At 38.5% G+C, this 16,423-nt stretch overlaps 1 protein-coding gene across 1 annotated transcript in view; it reads right to left on the bottom strand.

The window, feature by feature from the left end:
* The window catches only part of LOC126484296 (ATPase ASNA1 homolog), a 79,612-nt gene extending 70,941 nt beyond the window's left edge, over window positions 1-8,671 (bottom strand). Inside the window, exon 1 of the mRNA XM_050107723.1 lies at window positions 8,477-8,671. Within this exon, the coding sequence (XP_049963680.1) occupies window positions 8,477-8,631 (155 nt within the window). The 5' untranslated portion in view covers window positions 8,632-8,671. The remainder of the gene's footprint in view (window positions 1-8,476) is intronic.
* Between the last annotated feature and the right edge of the window lie 7,752 nt (window positions 8,672-16,423).

Here is a 16,423-nt window from a genome sequence, read left to right as displayed (position 1 = left end):
TCTGCATCTGCCTTCTTTGGGATTGGAATTACCACCTTCTTGATGTCAGAAGGTATTTCATCTGTCTCCTGTATCTTGCACACAACGTCAAACAGTTTTGCCATGCCTGGCTCTCTTGAGGACCTCAATAATTTTGAAGGAATGTCATCTACTCCAGAGCCCTTGTTTCTACTTAGGTCTTTCAGTGCACTGTCAAATTCTTTTAACACTAACGTACCACCCAATTTATCTTCATCTACTTCCTCTTTTCTTTCTACAGTATTTTCTTCAAATTTTTTCCCATTTCAGAGATCTTTTGTATACTCCTTCCACTTTTGCCTTTTTTGTTTTAATTGGTTTGCCATCTTGATATTCACACAACTGCTTCTCTTTTCTTCAAAGGGTTCTTTAATTTTTCTATAGGCGGTGTATATCTTTCACCTAGTTACACACGCTTCTACATTCATTTCTCCTATAGACATTTCGCTCTCCTGTCAGTCTCATTCTTTAGACTACTGCATTTGCTTTCATCTGTTTCATTTGCTGCATTTTTACACTTTCTTTTCAGCAATTAATTTAATATCTTGTGTGTTACCCAAGGATTTCTACTGGACATGAAGCAACATAATGCTTTGACTGAGCATTCCATGCCCTACAGCACCAATCTTACTCTTTCTAAAAGGGAATCCCTTCACTGGAATGTTGTCACCCTCAAGGATATTATAAAAGCTGTGGCAAGATTCTCCAACTCCAGAAGAATGGACATTTATCAGTTCTGAAATTGTGTAAAAGAAAACTAATCTGTCATTCTGACAATATTAAGAGAAGGATATATTGCTACTCACCATATAGTGGAGACATTGAGTCAGACAGGCACAACAAAAAGACTGCTAAACAAGTAGGCTTTCGGGTGAAAGGCCTTCTTCTGAATTAGACAACATACACACACACATTCACACAAACACAACTCACACACATATGGCCATTGTCTCTGGCTGTCAATCTGGCCTTGGCAACCAGAGTGAGTGGCCGTGCGTGTGTGTGTGTGTGTGTGTGTGTGTGTGTGTGTGTGTGTGTGTGTGTGTGTGTGTGTGTGTGCGTGCGCGCATGCACGCGCATGTGTGTGTACTTTGAAAAAAAGTCTTTTGGCCAAAAACTCAGTCTTTTTGTTGTGACTGTCTGAAACTCATCTCCACTATATGGTGAGTAGCAATCTATCCTTTTCATAATACTGCCATTATCCTATCCTGGATTTTCCATTGTTTAATCTGTCATTCTCTTTCTTTCATTTTTAGTACTTGTTTAGAATCTTGAGCTTTTCCTGGTGCACTATAAACTGCTACAGTTACACCAATCTTTCATCCATATATGCCCATAGGGTTGACAATGACCCTGTTGTTACGTGACAAGGTTGCTTGGATAACAGACTAACTTTACCATCAGGCAGGCGCATATAGCAACAGAAAAGGAATATAAACAAGAGGGATTGCAGCAATATGTGGCCTAATTCTGTATGCCAGGAATGTGACGGAAATAGCCCCAAGCTAGGGATCCTTGCACCAACTGGGTACACAAATAACTTTGACTAATAGTTATTAGTGCAAGTTTGTACAAGTCCATTTTTGGAAAAAAATGTGTGACTGAGTGCATACAAAAGCAAGTATTCCACATATATTATATTATTTCTTACTAAACTTTTAGCTGTAGTAAATTATTATGTGATTTAGAGAAATTCATACAAATTATTTTTATAAACTTTATTTTTCAATTGTATTTTTGTGGGTCAGCAATGATCCTGTGGGCATACATTATGCTCAATGTTCTTATGTGTATTATTTTCTTTTTGAGTTCCTGGTACGCACCTATTACTCATGAAATAACAGAATTAGTGGGGTGTTTGGATGACAAACACATCCATGGTATCAGTATTTACATAGACTCACCTTGTGCCCATCATCAGATGGAGACTACAGAGAAAAGGATTGTGACACCATAAATAGGTTGAAAAGAAATCAATTAGTACTCAATCCCAGCTGAGGTGGTAGAACTACAATGCCAAAACAAATAAAAAACATCAAAGACGTCAGTCCTACTAGTACTTCTCATTACTGTGAACCTATTCCAATATCTGGATCAGCTCACACAGGTCGTGACTACGACATCATCATATGGTGAACAGTCTCCCTCACTTCAGCAATCTGACAGGGCTGACAATGATTCTGGTGGTCCTTCTTTACAACATGGAAGACACGAGCAAAATCAGGCCATGCAAATGGATGAACAGTTTGCTTCCCCAGTAGGATGAACAGCCACTGCCAAGCCCCATGAGTAGCAGTTACACTCAAACATAGTGAACTAATCGAGTTCTTTGAGAGATTTCTCTACGATGATGTCCTAAAACACATTGTAGGGCACAGCAGATGAGATGTACTGTTGCTCGGTATACCGATTCTCAGCAGCTACACACCCTTACCAAGACACTGCTTGTATTAGGAGGCCAATTAATATACCCAACAACATTTTAGTGACCAAATCAGTGCGATGTGACTGGCTCAAAGAGTTATTTAGATATTTTCATGTCATAGATATCAACAACTTATGCACAGGTGACAAAATGGCTAAAATTCAGCCACTCTTCGATATCATGAACAAAAACTTTCTTATGTATGCTTTCACTGAAAGAAACTTTAGTAACCTACTGACGAATCAATGATATCCTCTTACGGACGTCATGGCTCTAAACAGCATATTCATGGAAGGCCAATTCATTTTGAATTCAATACACAGGCTGCAGCAACTCATTTAGTATATTGTTTGCAAGTTGACTTGTATGAGGGGTGACCTAAGTGCGAGATATAGGCCTTGGAGAAAATATTATACCAAAGTGATTAATGCAATAAAGAATAACGTCCCCAGGATTAATAGTTACTTTGCAAAGAAACAATGTGAAAATTACTGGAACTATTCATCAAAACAGAGTGGACAACTCTCCACAAATGGATGTCAAATATTGCAAAACATAACCCAGAGGATTTTATGACTTCAGGTTGGACACAAACAATAACATATGCACCATACAATGGAATCACAGCTGCATGGTTACACTGTTGTAAAATGGATTTAGAGTATATCCCATTCAAAAAGTACACCAATACTCAATTGCTGCTAAAAAGAAAACGTATTAATAAGCCACACATTGTACATCAATACAACTGATTTATGAGTGGAGTAGACAGACTAGACGCTAATGATGGAACTTACCATATTGCTATAAGAGGCAAAAAATGGCATATTCCCATTTTGATTAGTCTAGTTGATGCCATAATCAAAAACTCCTCACTGCTTGGCAGATCACCGGGAAAGGACAGAAACACTGGAATTTGGCCAATCTATTGCAAGGTATTTACTCTGGAAATTTGGCAATGCTAAAACTGAGCCTGGGCCATAGCAGCAAATGACGACAGCTATCCGTTTCTGTAAGAAAACATTCAGCTCAACATATGAGGCATGTCCGGAAAGTAAGTACCATTTTGGAAAAATCTCACGCAAGCATTTTTTTTACAAACCAAAATTTATTTTTACAAGACAGAACACATCAAACTGTTTTTCTACATAGTTGTCACCATTGTTCCGACATGTGTCACTGCAGGAAACTACCTTTTCTTTGTCATCATCATAGGAACATGGCTCCAGTGAAGGTAGCCACTTCTGAACACAGTTTTTTTGCATTGTCATCACTATCAAACTGCCTTCCTCCAAAATCGTGCTTCAAGTTTAAGGACAAGTGATAGAAAGAGTAAGATTGGTGCTGTAGGGCATGGAATGCTCAGTCAAAGCATTATGTTGCTTCATGACAATGCACATCCCCATTCTGCGGATCCCACTCAAAACCTTTTTCAACAATTCCATTGGGAGCAGTTCGGTCACCTGCCATACAGTCCCAATCTGATCACCAGTTCTTTAACATTACAAGTATTTTGAAGGAAGACATCTTGACAGCGATGCCAATGCAAAAAAAAAATGGTGTTCAGCAGTCAGAAACATTGGTTTCCCATTATGACAATGTCTGAACAACAGTGGCAACTATGTAGAAAAGTAATTTTTAAAAAAATGCTGTTTCTTGTAAACATGAACTTTGGATTGAGAAAAATGTTTTATGAGGCATTTTTCAAAATTGTACCTACTTGTGGATATGCCTCATTACTATCACTAGTCAGGTCAGAAGACGATGAGCACTATGTAACAATAAGACTGCCAAAATGTGCTGCAAATTTAACAAAAATTTGCATCTCAAATGCTTAGCAGAATTTCATGCATAATATTATGTTTCATGTTCCTTACCTACCTAACATGATTACTTAATAGCCCACAACTTGAACTAATGAAGACTGATTATCAAATTCTTAATAATAAATTGATTATTCCTGTTCCATTGTAGTGTACAAATTTATATAAGCATGGGGTCATTATCAACCCACTGTGGAAAGAGGGAGGGGAGGGGAGGGAGAGGAAAAAAAAAAAGAGAGGCCTCTCAGAACTGACAACTAAAAATTGTTTCAGTTGTTATCTGTGGTCACTAATGAATGGCATGTAACAAAAATTTGACAAAAAAAAGTTCTGGGAATATATGGGTTAGAAGGAAAATAAGGATATGCCTCAAAACTACTGAACAATTTCTGGCCTTTCAAATCTCTGACGTACAACCAGCTAAATAACTCTTTCAAACATTATCTCCTCTCCAACAGATAGTCTGGATTTCAATATTATAGAACTACTACTACTACTACTACTACTGCTGCTGCTGCTGCTGCTGTCACTGAAGATGTTAACTGAACTTGAAAATATGAATCTGGTATCTGCTTTACTTCGCATCTCAGCAAAGCTGTTGTATATGCTCTAACACCCTTCTTGCACAACTGGAATTTGATGTTATGCGAAATCGACATCAACAATTACATCATACTCTGCAAGCAACCTAATGATGTGTGGCGGGGGGAGGGGGGTACTTTCGGAACCACTATCTGATCCCTCCAATCCTGTTTCACTCGCGTACGGCATAATAACAGGAAAAAGGAAGAACCAGAAGAATGACAGAAGGGCAACATCGACCACAATGGACAAAAAAAAAAAACCCACAGACACACGCAAGAAACAGGGAGACAAGATTAAAAACAAGAAAGCAGATTAACAATGGCCAGCTGACCATGAGAATAAAAAAGGAGAAGCCAGCCACTCTGCAACACATGAAACCTCCACCCTAAAAGCCCTAGAGTGGGGGACACAGAGGGACAAAGGATATGCGCTAAAACTCAGATCAAATGATAAAACCCACCCTCACGAATAAAACGTAAATGTATATCTGCCGTTGAGGCATTGTCACCCAACACCGAAGGTCGGGTGCTGGGAAAGTTAAAAGTCCACCGCAGAGCGGTGGAAAGTGGGTAGTCCAGCAAGAGGTGGACGACTGTCATTTGGGAACCACAGCGACACTGAGGTGGGTCCTCGCAAAGGAGGAGGTAACCATGTGTGAGACATGTATGCCCAATGTGGAGCTGACAAAAGATAAATGATTCCCTGTGAGAAGACCACAGGGAATACTTCCACACATTCCTAGTCTCCTTCATGATAGTTTGTTGTGAACACTGTTATGCCACTCCGTTTCCCAAAGCCAAAAAGCCTTGCGGCGTAAGACAGCACGCAGGTCAGTTTCAGACATGGCCATCTCCAGGAGCGGTTTCCACGTAGGCTGTTTGGCCAGCCTGTCGGCAAGTTCGTTGCCTGGGATTCCAATGTGTCTTGGGGTCCACACAAAAACCCTGAATGACTGGACCATTACAGAGCAGAGATGAACTCCTGGATGTTCGCTATCAAAGGATGGCTAGGGTAGCACTAGTCTATAGCTTGTAAGCTGCTTAGGAGTCAGAACAGAGAAGAAACGACTCACCAGAACAGGAACAGATGTACTGAAGTGCACGAGATATGGCCACAAGCTCTGCAGTGAATATACTGCAGCCAGTGGGCAAGGAATTCTGTTCAATATGGCCTCTGTGGACATAGGTGAAGCCAACATTACCATCAGCCATAGAGATGTCGGTGTAAACAACTTCAGAGCCCCGGGACACAACAGGAATTGAGAGGAAGTGACAGTGGAGAGCAGCGAGGTTGACGTAGTCCTTAGGGCCATACAAAATGTCCAGACGAAGCTTTGTCTCCTCATGGTCAATACGCCAGACGTATGTGGGGGCAAGTACTCCTGAAAAGTGCTGCTCTGAAATTTGAATAGTAAATCTCTCCGCGATGCACAATGCCTCTCTTTTAACGTCCGCAAGTGGAGTTTGTTTAGCATCTCTATAACGCACTCTCGCCAGTTGGACGATACCATGATGAAACGTGCCACTCTTCCTTACTTCCTTAGATCTTCTCTATCGGTCCTACCTGATAAAGATCCAGATGGATGAACAATACTCAAATATCAGGCGAACAAGCACTTTATAAGCCATTTCTTTTGCTGTTATTAGCTCACAGTTAAGCAAGAGAAGACAACCTGTCTCAATTAAAAACAGGCATTCATCATTTCAGGAAGTTAAGACTGTGGAATGCTGCAGAGCTCAGTACTTTGTCCATTTCTGTTCTTCATTGCAATTCATGATTTACCATACCATATAGGAGCTAAATATATTAATCAGATGACACATCACAGTTCAGTAAACATAGTGACACGGCAGAATTGCATCTGCTAACATAGAAAAAATAGAACTAGTGATAAATTGGTTTTCTCCTAATTAATTCTTTGTAATCCTGATAAAACACATGAACTAATTCTGAAGCAAATTAAAGCCTGTGGGAAGCAGATGAGTGAAACTGTTAGGCTTTACACTGATTCCAAATTAAGCTGGAAGGACATTTTAGCCATGTGCGCAAGAAAGTAGCAAGAGTGTGCAACCTCACCGACATGAATTCACTAATGAGTAGCCTATTTGAAAGTAATACCACATTATGGCATATTTCACTCGCACATTTCTTATGGCATACTGATAAGGAACATTCTTGTTATGTTAATGATATATTTAAATTTAAAAGGAAAAAAAAGTAATAATCAGAATAATAAGCAGATCTGAAGCTAAAAGTAGCTAAAGTTACATATTGGAATCCCTCCACCTTTAGAAATCTTGGTTGCAATGACAGTGATTCGTAGTGCAGCCTGAGGTATAGGTTAGGTTGGAAGCTAACAATCTGGTTGAGTTGGGAAAGCCAACAAATGTGAAAGCAGAAGATATGACTGCAGTAAAAAATGGATCAGTAGCAAAGCCTCACGTTTATATCCACGTCGTATTGAAAAATGCAAGGGGGTGTCAATAAGTAACTTCTATCCCGAATGGATACTGTAGGGCCACTTTATCAAGCTCAAGATACTGACTGTTTTAAACCCTCACATTTGTACTGCATTACTTTATGTCAAAAACAACTTAAATTAATTCGACATCAGGAAGAACACAAGCAGATTAAACACTATTGTCCTATATCCACCCTCTCCACAAACCCATTGTATTTCACAGATTACTGACACAGCTGCCAAACCACTTAAATAACCACAAGCTGCTGAATAGCAATCAAAGTTGTCAATCAAGCAAAACTACACAAACATCAATAACAGTTAACACCGATGGCACAAGCAGAAACCTACAAAATATTTTTATTATATTTTGTTTTATGAAAGTCAAATTACACACACTTTTCTTAAGTTTTTGTTACTGTTAGTTATGAAATTCTTTGAGATATAACTGAGAGCACAAAAAAGTGGTTTATATGTTATCTACAAAACGGATCAAGGCTCAGTCTAGTCAGCATCAGCTTGGAACCAGTATATGATGAAAACGAACTTGGCAGAGTATCATCAGCAAAAGTATCTGTGACAATCATACCGTGACGTATGCTAACGTATTGTTATTCTTACACTAGTGTTGCAAATTACAAGTATGCACTGTAATCCTATATGCCCCTAACTGTCACGAGTTACGAAATGCGGGTATATTTTCGACAGGTACTATCGACCTTATTAACATTGGTGTACAGGGTCGCCGGCGGACTGTCGAGTGTTGTTGTTACTATTAACTCTATTTTCTCTGTAAAATCGTACACATCTTAAACCACTCACTTGTAGCAACTGATGCAAAATATGATATTGGACTGTACTGCAGCTTGAAGCACTTTCTGAAATTCACAATGTTCTCCACGTTACATCAGTTTACACAAATGGATATTTACTAATCTGCGCAGACACATGATCAACACCCAAATTATAAGGCACTGATATAGTTTTCTCTCAAGAAGACACAAGAAATGTACAGAGCTGTAACAATGACACTAAAAATCTGGGAGCCACCATCCAGTATTTATACAAGAACCTCCAGTCACCAAACAACAACAACAACAAACAAATGGAATAACCAATAAATAACTAATCATAAACGTCTACAGTATCAACGTAACTTAATACCTGCAGGTAGTTTTTCCTACACCGCCTTTACCACCAACAAATATCCACCTCAAAGACTTCTGCTCCAGGATATTCTGAAGCGAAGGCTCAAGAGGCTCAAAGTCATCAGATTGCATGTTTACATCACCTTCGCTGGCCATCACACGCGCAGCCATTCTTCTCCAACCATACAGAAAACATCACATTCTCTGACGTCTACATCACAACCAAAGATAAGTTATGAAGTCCGTCCAGCGTATCTCCTACGACTACAACTACAAATTATCAATGTTATATACAAAACCAAAGGAGCATTCAAAAGGGAGAATATAAAGTACTATACATTTTATAACGACCATGTAGCAATTAATAGCGCATGCTTAACAAAATTATAAGTAATCCTTTTTCTATATGACTTCTTCATCGGCGATTGCAAGAGACGTACTATGCAATTCGATTCGATTCGTAAAGGCCCGTCCACACGCAACGATCTGTCTGCGCAAATTTCTGCGCACATCACATCTGCGCAGACAGATCGTTGCGTGTGGATCTTCGACCATAGATATTGGTAGACTGGTCATGACGTATATTTCGTGGCACCAACATCTCTACTGCTATACCACGTGACTATTGGCAAAACAATGGTGGTATCCTGTTGTGCTTATGGTTGTACCGAGCGTTTTGTGAAGGGAAGTAACATTAAATTTCACGTGTAAGTATTATTAGTTTAATTTAGCGGCATTTCTTGAATACTGATAAGCTATTGTGTGTATCATATCCTTACCCAGAACGCCACAGTTACGTAAATTGGCGGTCTGAAGTGCTGTGTGTGTTTCCAGGCGCACATTGCAATCGTATATATTTCTTGAAATGGTAAGCTACAAAGCTGCTTTTTCTCTTTCGTATAGGTTTCCAAAGGATGAAGGGCGCAGGCAGATGTTGATACAGGCAGTGAAACGAAAAGATTTCAAGCCTACTGCGCACACACGCATCTGTTCGAAGCACTTTGAAGAATATATATATATATATATATATATATATATATATATTGTGTGAGAGAGAGAGAGAGAGAGAGAGATTTATTACCAATAACCCTTCCCACTCCAAAAGCAATGGCAATGTGCATTGCTACTACATAAGAAGGAAGGATGATTTTTACTATCCTGGATTAAATCTGACTTTGGTACAAAAAGGGGTGAATTATGCTGGTATTATTTTAAAGAACAATTTGCAAAAACAAGTTAGGGGTTTGATTTCTCATCAGGGTTTAGTTTTATTTTGTACTTCCCAGTTACAAGACATACGAATATCAGAAACAGATACTGAATACCATTTGCAAAAAGGTAGTTGTATGGCCTATGTTAGTTTCCAGATAATAAGCTGTAATGTTTGGGATAAATAATATGCTGCTACAAAAATCTTTGGTCATTTACCAAAAAGCATTAAAAGCCTGACAGATAGCCAACCAGCATTTAAAATCAAACTAAAATAATCTATGAATGACAGCTCCTACTCAGTAGACGATTTTTTTAGGTATAAATAAGTGATTGGAAGAATTATCATGTAACGATAGGTCTACCTTTCATTAAACTGACACATCATTGCGAAGTATCGTATTCATGATCTGTGGAACAAGTATTCATGTAAGTAGGTACTGATTTTGTAGATATCTTATTTGATACATCTACGAAACAAACTGTTTAAACCAAAAAAGAACTTTCAAATGAAACTGCTTTACGTTTTGTGGGTGAACGACACAATTGAGTTCGTTAGATTCGATGTGAACACGTGTGTTTACGTTACAGGTTTCGTTGTTTATGCCGATTTATGAAGTCTATAACACTTACTACAACCACGGCACTAAAACACACACACGCAATATTTACATTTTATGCAGTGCATAACACGTATTGTTAGTAGAGAATGCATCTCATAATTGGTAACACTGAAACATTCGCGGCGGATATATTGCCGAACATCGAAAGTGTTTCAGCAGTTCACAAAGTTCATTGTGAAGTAATGGCTGTAAAACTAAATTTGTACAGTGGTTACGCAATAATTTATCACTTCTAGCTGTGTTTACATAAGCTACATTTAATGTGGTGAAGTTAGCAGGAAATCCACTGAGAAATACTGGAAGTGAAATCAGGAATCAGAATGCTGCCTTGAACTCCCGCCGACGTTCTGCCAACAGTCACGTGATTCTATGTTGCAGCCACGGCAGATGTATAGCCGCTGCACTGCTTGCCCAGTCTATTAGTATCTATGGTCGAAGGTGTGGATAGAAGATTTGCACCAACCTGAGGTGTGTGCAAACCTGGAAGTTGGAGTTGGAGGTTTGAGCGAAACCTCTCAAATCTGTGGGTTCAAACCACATCTGCACAGACAAGTTGGAGCGTGTGGACAGGAGATCGTCGCAAATCTGGCGCGAAACAGCTGTTAGCCCAATCTAGTGTTTGTATTTGAGCGCACAGGGTATTAAAATGGCTGGTACTTGTCAGTGTTCTCGAGAGTTTGTAAGTGAATTCATTGAAATAAATAGAAACCACCCATGTTTGTGGAAGATTAAAAGTAAAGAATATAGTGACCGAGACAAAAAGACAGCAGCATACAATGTTCTAACTGAAAAATTGCGGGCAGTTGACGCCTCGGCAAACAGAGAAACAGTAATAAAAAAAAATTCGTTGCGAACTGTTTACCGAAAAGAGTTATCCAAAGTTCAGAAATCTAGAAGATCTGGTGTAGGAGTATGTCAAGTATACCAGCCAACGTTATAGTATTTTGATCTGCTTGGCTTTCTTAGTGATCAAGAAACGCCAAGACCAAGCAGGAGTACAATTGAAGATGAAATTGGAGTGTCAATGTGCGAGGAAGTGGAACACAAGGTAATGTAAAACAATATATTTCACATGCGTTTATCAAAGGTTTATTCAAAATAATATATTTGTGTGCAAACATAATAGAAAATTAACTGCTGTTATAAAAAGAAACATGAATATACTTGTCCATGTTTTAGGTTCGCCCTGCAACTCTCGCAGTAAATTTACGTGAGAAAACTGCTTTCGCTTTAGCAGCCACTGTCTACACTGTTTTGGCCGCTTTCTCTGTTTCCTGTGGTTGGTTTGAATGTTTCTTGCAACACAAGTTGCGAATACAGACCACAACAGAAGTTCCTCCATTTCTATATTTCAAAATAACTTAATTAAATTTTTGACGTTTGCGGGGAGCGTAGTCGCTTGCCACTGATATTTCTTTTCTATACCGACAGATGGCGGGCGAGTAGTAGATTGGGGTTTGTGTCGTGTGAACACACCACATTTGCAGCGATCTTTTGCATGTACAGACATCTGCGCCGATGTCTGCGCAGACAGATCGTTGCGTGTGGACCGGGCTTAACACAAAATTTTAAGAAATATTTCTGTACTGGAGAAAATTAAGCAAGTTGTGTTTTTTGGTAGTCAATGAATGCTAGCTTTAGTGATCTCTTGTTGGCATGCGCGTTTCGCCAGAGGCTGGCTTTACGCTGCCGATTCGAGTAAGATCATGACGTCTTCACAAATACAAGTAAAGGCCCTACATGCAACAATCTGTCTGCAGAAATATCTGTGCATAACAGATACGCACACACAGAGAGATGCAGTGGAAATCGGCACAGATATGAGATGTGTACAGCACTGGAAATTGGATGTTTGAGCGAAATTGCTAGAACGCAGTTCATATATGTACAGACAAATCGTAGCTTGCAACGGGTAATTGCCGCAGATCTGGCAGAAGAAACGTATTTCAGTCAACTGTTTGTTCTGTCTAGTGCTTCTCGTCTGCGACCACAATGAATTCTTAAACGAATGATACGTGTCTGCGAAGTTCATTTCTGAATTTATTGAAACTGCTGATCATGTTAATGATCTTTCGGACAATAATAACAGGAATCACAGACTTTTTACAGCTGATGCAGTTATCTGTAAGAAGTATTGTCCGAAAGAAGCAGCACTGATATTCAGTCATATTTTCGTATGATTTAAAATTGGTCCAAAGATTAGCAACTTGCTTTAAATGTGCAGAAATGTTAAGTTTTGCACTTCACAAAACGTGAAACCGTAGTATCGTATGACTAAATATCAGCGAATCACAGCAGGAATCGGCCAGCTCATACAAATACCTGGGTATAGCAAACACTACGTAGGATATAAAATGAAATGATCACACAAACTCATTCGTGGGTGAAACAGGTGGCTGACTTTCGTTTATTGGTAGAATATTGTGAAAATGTAATCAGCTCACAAAGGAGATTGCTAACAAATCACTGCATCAAGCCATTCTAGAATATTGCTCAAGTGTGTGGTACCCCTAGCAAACAAGACTAACAGGGATTATTGAATATGAGCATAAAAGAGTAGTACAAATAGTCACAGGTCACACTTCCTGTGGAAGAGTGTCACAGAGACGCTAAAGAACATGAACTGGCAGACTCTTCACAATAGATGTAAACTATCCCAAAAAGTACTACTTGCAGAGATTCAACAACTGGCTCTAAATGATGATTCTAGGAATATGCTATAACCCCTACATATCACCCTCATAGGGATTGTGAGGATAAGATTAGATTAACAGCAGCGCATGCAGAGGCATTTAGACAGTAATTCTTCCTCACCTGATAAGTGAATGGAATAGGGAAAAACAATAACAGGTACAATGGGACATACCAGACCATTTCACAGTGGTTTGCAGATTGTAGATGTAAATGTAGAAATATACATAAAAAGTGCAGGGCCCATGTTACACTATGGAAACACAGAACGACTGGAACACTCCTAGTGATCTGGCATCGAATATGGGAAAATACAGCATGACAGTCTGCAAAATATGGGTATTAGATGATAATAGTCTTCATTTATATTTTATGGGTGGCCTCCTAGTCTGGTGGTGCCGTGTGTGGCTGGAAAAGTTTGTGTGAGCTTGCAACTTAATACATTCGTGAAATTCCAGAAAAAAACGAATATCAGCTTTTCTTAGCTAGGGTTCACAGTCACGAAAAATTTGTAAATGACATCATAGTCGCCTTTTGACTATAAAAATATTTATTTGTAAAACGCAGTATTCTAATTCCAATCATGCGGCCATTAGCAAGTTGAGTTAATTGCGCTTTAGCACATGTCAAAAGCTAAAAATCATCTGACATGACATGACACAGAAGCTGGTTTCATCATAAGGTAGATAAAGGTACATACAAGAACCTATCAATCATAGAATAGAAACAGCATTAATTATTTACTTCATAGCTGGTCTTTGCCAACATCAGCACACTACTCTGTCGCTGCTGTAAGGAAATTTTTCCACATACTCTTATGTGTGTTGCACAATGAACTTTTTCAATTGCATTGCAAATACTTTGCTCATATTCTGTTTCATTTTTGCTCACATCTATAATATTGACTGTGATATATAATTCCATGTTTGTTTTGTTTCATATAAAACAGAAGCAGGTTATGTCACATCTTCTGTGGACTCATTTATGTTTGTCACAGGTTATGAATCTGTGTGTAAACTGCTTGGTTTAAGTACAGTATACGTATTTTGCTTGTACTCCACTTTACTTTTGTCCACATCTGTTTTTTGTACTTTCTCGCATTTAATGAAGAACTCCGAAATTTTTGTTGGAGTGGCAGGATGAAACTAATTGTGTCATTTGTAGTACCTGTTAATAACGTATGGGCACATTTGTGTAACTAATGTTGAATGTTTAGCATTTGCATGGAAGACTACTCTAATCACTAAGACCACAAAGTGTACTCATCTACTCCTACATCCATATTCTGCAAACAACTGTGAAATGCATCATGCTCAGTGGAAAGTTGCAACACCATTCAAAACAGAGTTACATACTCAATCTGTGACCAAATGTGATAAGTTGAATACTAATTCTGTCAAAAGCTGCTAACATTGAGCTCTCAACTGAAAAGTGAGAAAGTACAGAAAATGAATGTGAAAAATAGTAGAAAATGAGCAATGTACTTGCTGCACATTGAAATCGACCAGTTCACACAAGGATTTGTACGTAGTAACAAATACACATAAGTCCACAGAATACCATGTGATGACACCAACATTTGTTTTACATGAAACAAAAACAAATATTGAATCATTTACCTTGCCCAATATTATGAATACAAACAGAAATCAACAAAAACGTATTTACAATGCAATTCAAAGAGTGCAGTACACAGCAAGAAGATGTAATCACAAACACTGTGCAATGCAGCCTGGTTCTTTTCACTATTAAACGAAAACAAATTTGGAAGACGTCAAATCACCCAATAACGAACTAATACATGGGAGGATTGGTGAACCTGTAGCATGTTGAATGGTCTGGCAGTGAACCAAGGTAGCATAACTGGAAGTCTCTATATGAGCATTACCCTTGTGACACATTAGATTTGCACAGATAAATATGTGCATATTATTCGGAAATTGCTAGAAAATTCACCCATTGGACATGTCATATGTATATGGGCTGACTGTAGAGATTTTTTTATTTTTTCAGAAACCACCCATATTACAGAAAGATGAATGAATTGAAAATATTGTAATTGTGGAATAATGGCTTTGCTAGAAATTCAGTACCTATAATTTAGCACAATGTTACAAGTTGAAAATGTAATTTTTAGTTAATTCAGACATATTACACTAAATTTTAATGTTTTACTTGATATACACAGCTGATGCTGTTATCTAAAAATCAGTAAAATTGCATTATGGCTTAATATGAAGGTATAAATAAAATCAGTATCATAGTATGGCAGTGTAAAGATGGGTACACACATGCAACAGAAGTTGCATCTTTGAACTCCCAGTTTTCAGTGGCGTAACTTACAAGACGTAACTTTTGCAATGCCACAAAAAGCTCACTTGGTTCCAGTTTGTTACTCTACTGCCACTGCTCCCTGGTGACCATACATCAAAACGCTATCATTCTGTCGCAGTTGCTGTAGAATAATTACTGCTGTGGTCTATTCAGTTTCAACCAGTTTTCATTTTATTGCTGAAAAAAGTCGAAACAGTGGTTGGCAGGTACACTTTCGAAGCTTCTGGAACAACAAGAACAACAACCTATGTGTAATTTTATGTAACAGTGGTTGTGTGTGTTCAATATTTGCAAACCAATGATGTAGACCATCCCATAATCTTAAAAGATTTTTGGATGAATAAATAAATAAATGAACTTGATACTTTACCAAAAAAGGAGAGTGGTATAAGCTTCCTGACTTGTGAAACCAAGCACTGTAAAATCGTGGGTCATATGCAAGAAATGGGCCAGGAGTATGATGTGGCAGCTGTTAAATTAATAGTTACTTACGATAAATGCATACATTAACGAACACAATAAGATTCTTGAAAGAATGATGGGTCTACAGATGATATTTACGTGCCAGCTGTCACTTAGTTTGTCATAGCAGACAGCATTTTCAACTTTAAGTGTTACATCTTTTGTCAATGTGTTTGTGACCCGCTGCACGAAATATATTTTCAGGTATAATATCTTGATTTCTTCCTTGTATTTAACTCTAGTCACAGCTCTAATGCCATAACCTGAACTGTACCATAACACCCTCCCATATGTTTTCATTTGCCGCCATGTTGAAAGCTCTGCAACTACACAGATTTTGTGGCATTCTGTATGAACGGTAGCTCACGCTGCCACAACAGAAAGTCACAACCTGTGGCGTTGTTGCATTAGTTGCACATCTGAAGTCGGACTAAGAAAAATAACATCGACTTTTCTTTTTTTGAGTAGAGGTCGAATGACATTGGACGTAACAGAACAGAACATTAAAACATTAGACAACATTCCATACTGCATAGATTGCGGCAGCCACACATATCGTCAATGGAATGGAACATTAATTATTCTCAGGAAGGAAATGTTGTTGGAGATGTTCATGGGACAGGGGTGGCGTCGTCTCCTAATAT

This window comes from Schistocerca serialis, chromosome 6 (assembly GCF_023864345.2).
Source record: "Schistocerca serialis cubense isolate TAMUIC-IGC-003099 chromosome 6, iqSchSeri2.2, whole genome shotgun sequence".
NCBI lineage: Eukaryota > Metazoa > Arthropoda > Insecta > Orthoptera > Acrididae > Schistocerca > Schistocerca serialis.
Note: the sequence above shows the minus strand (reverse complement) of the source record. Positions and strands in the feature narration are given on the sequence as shown.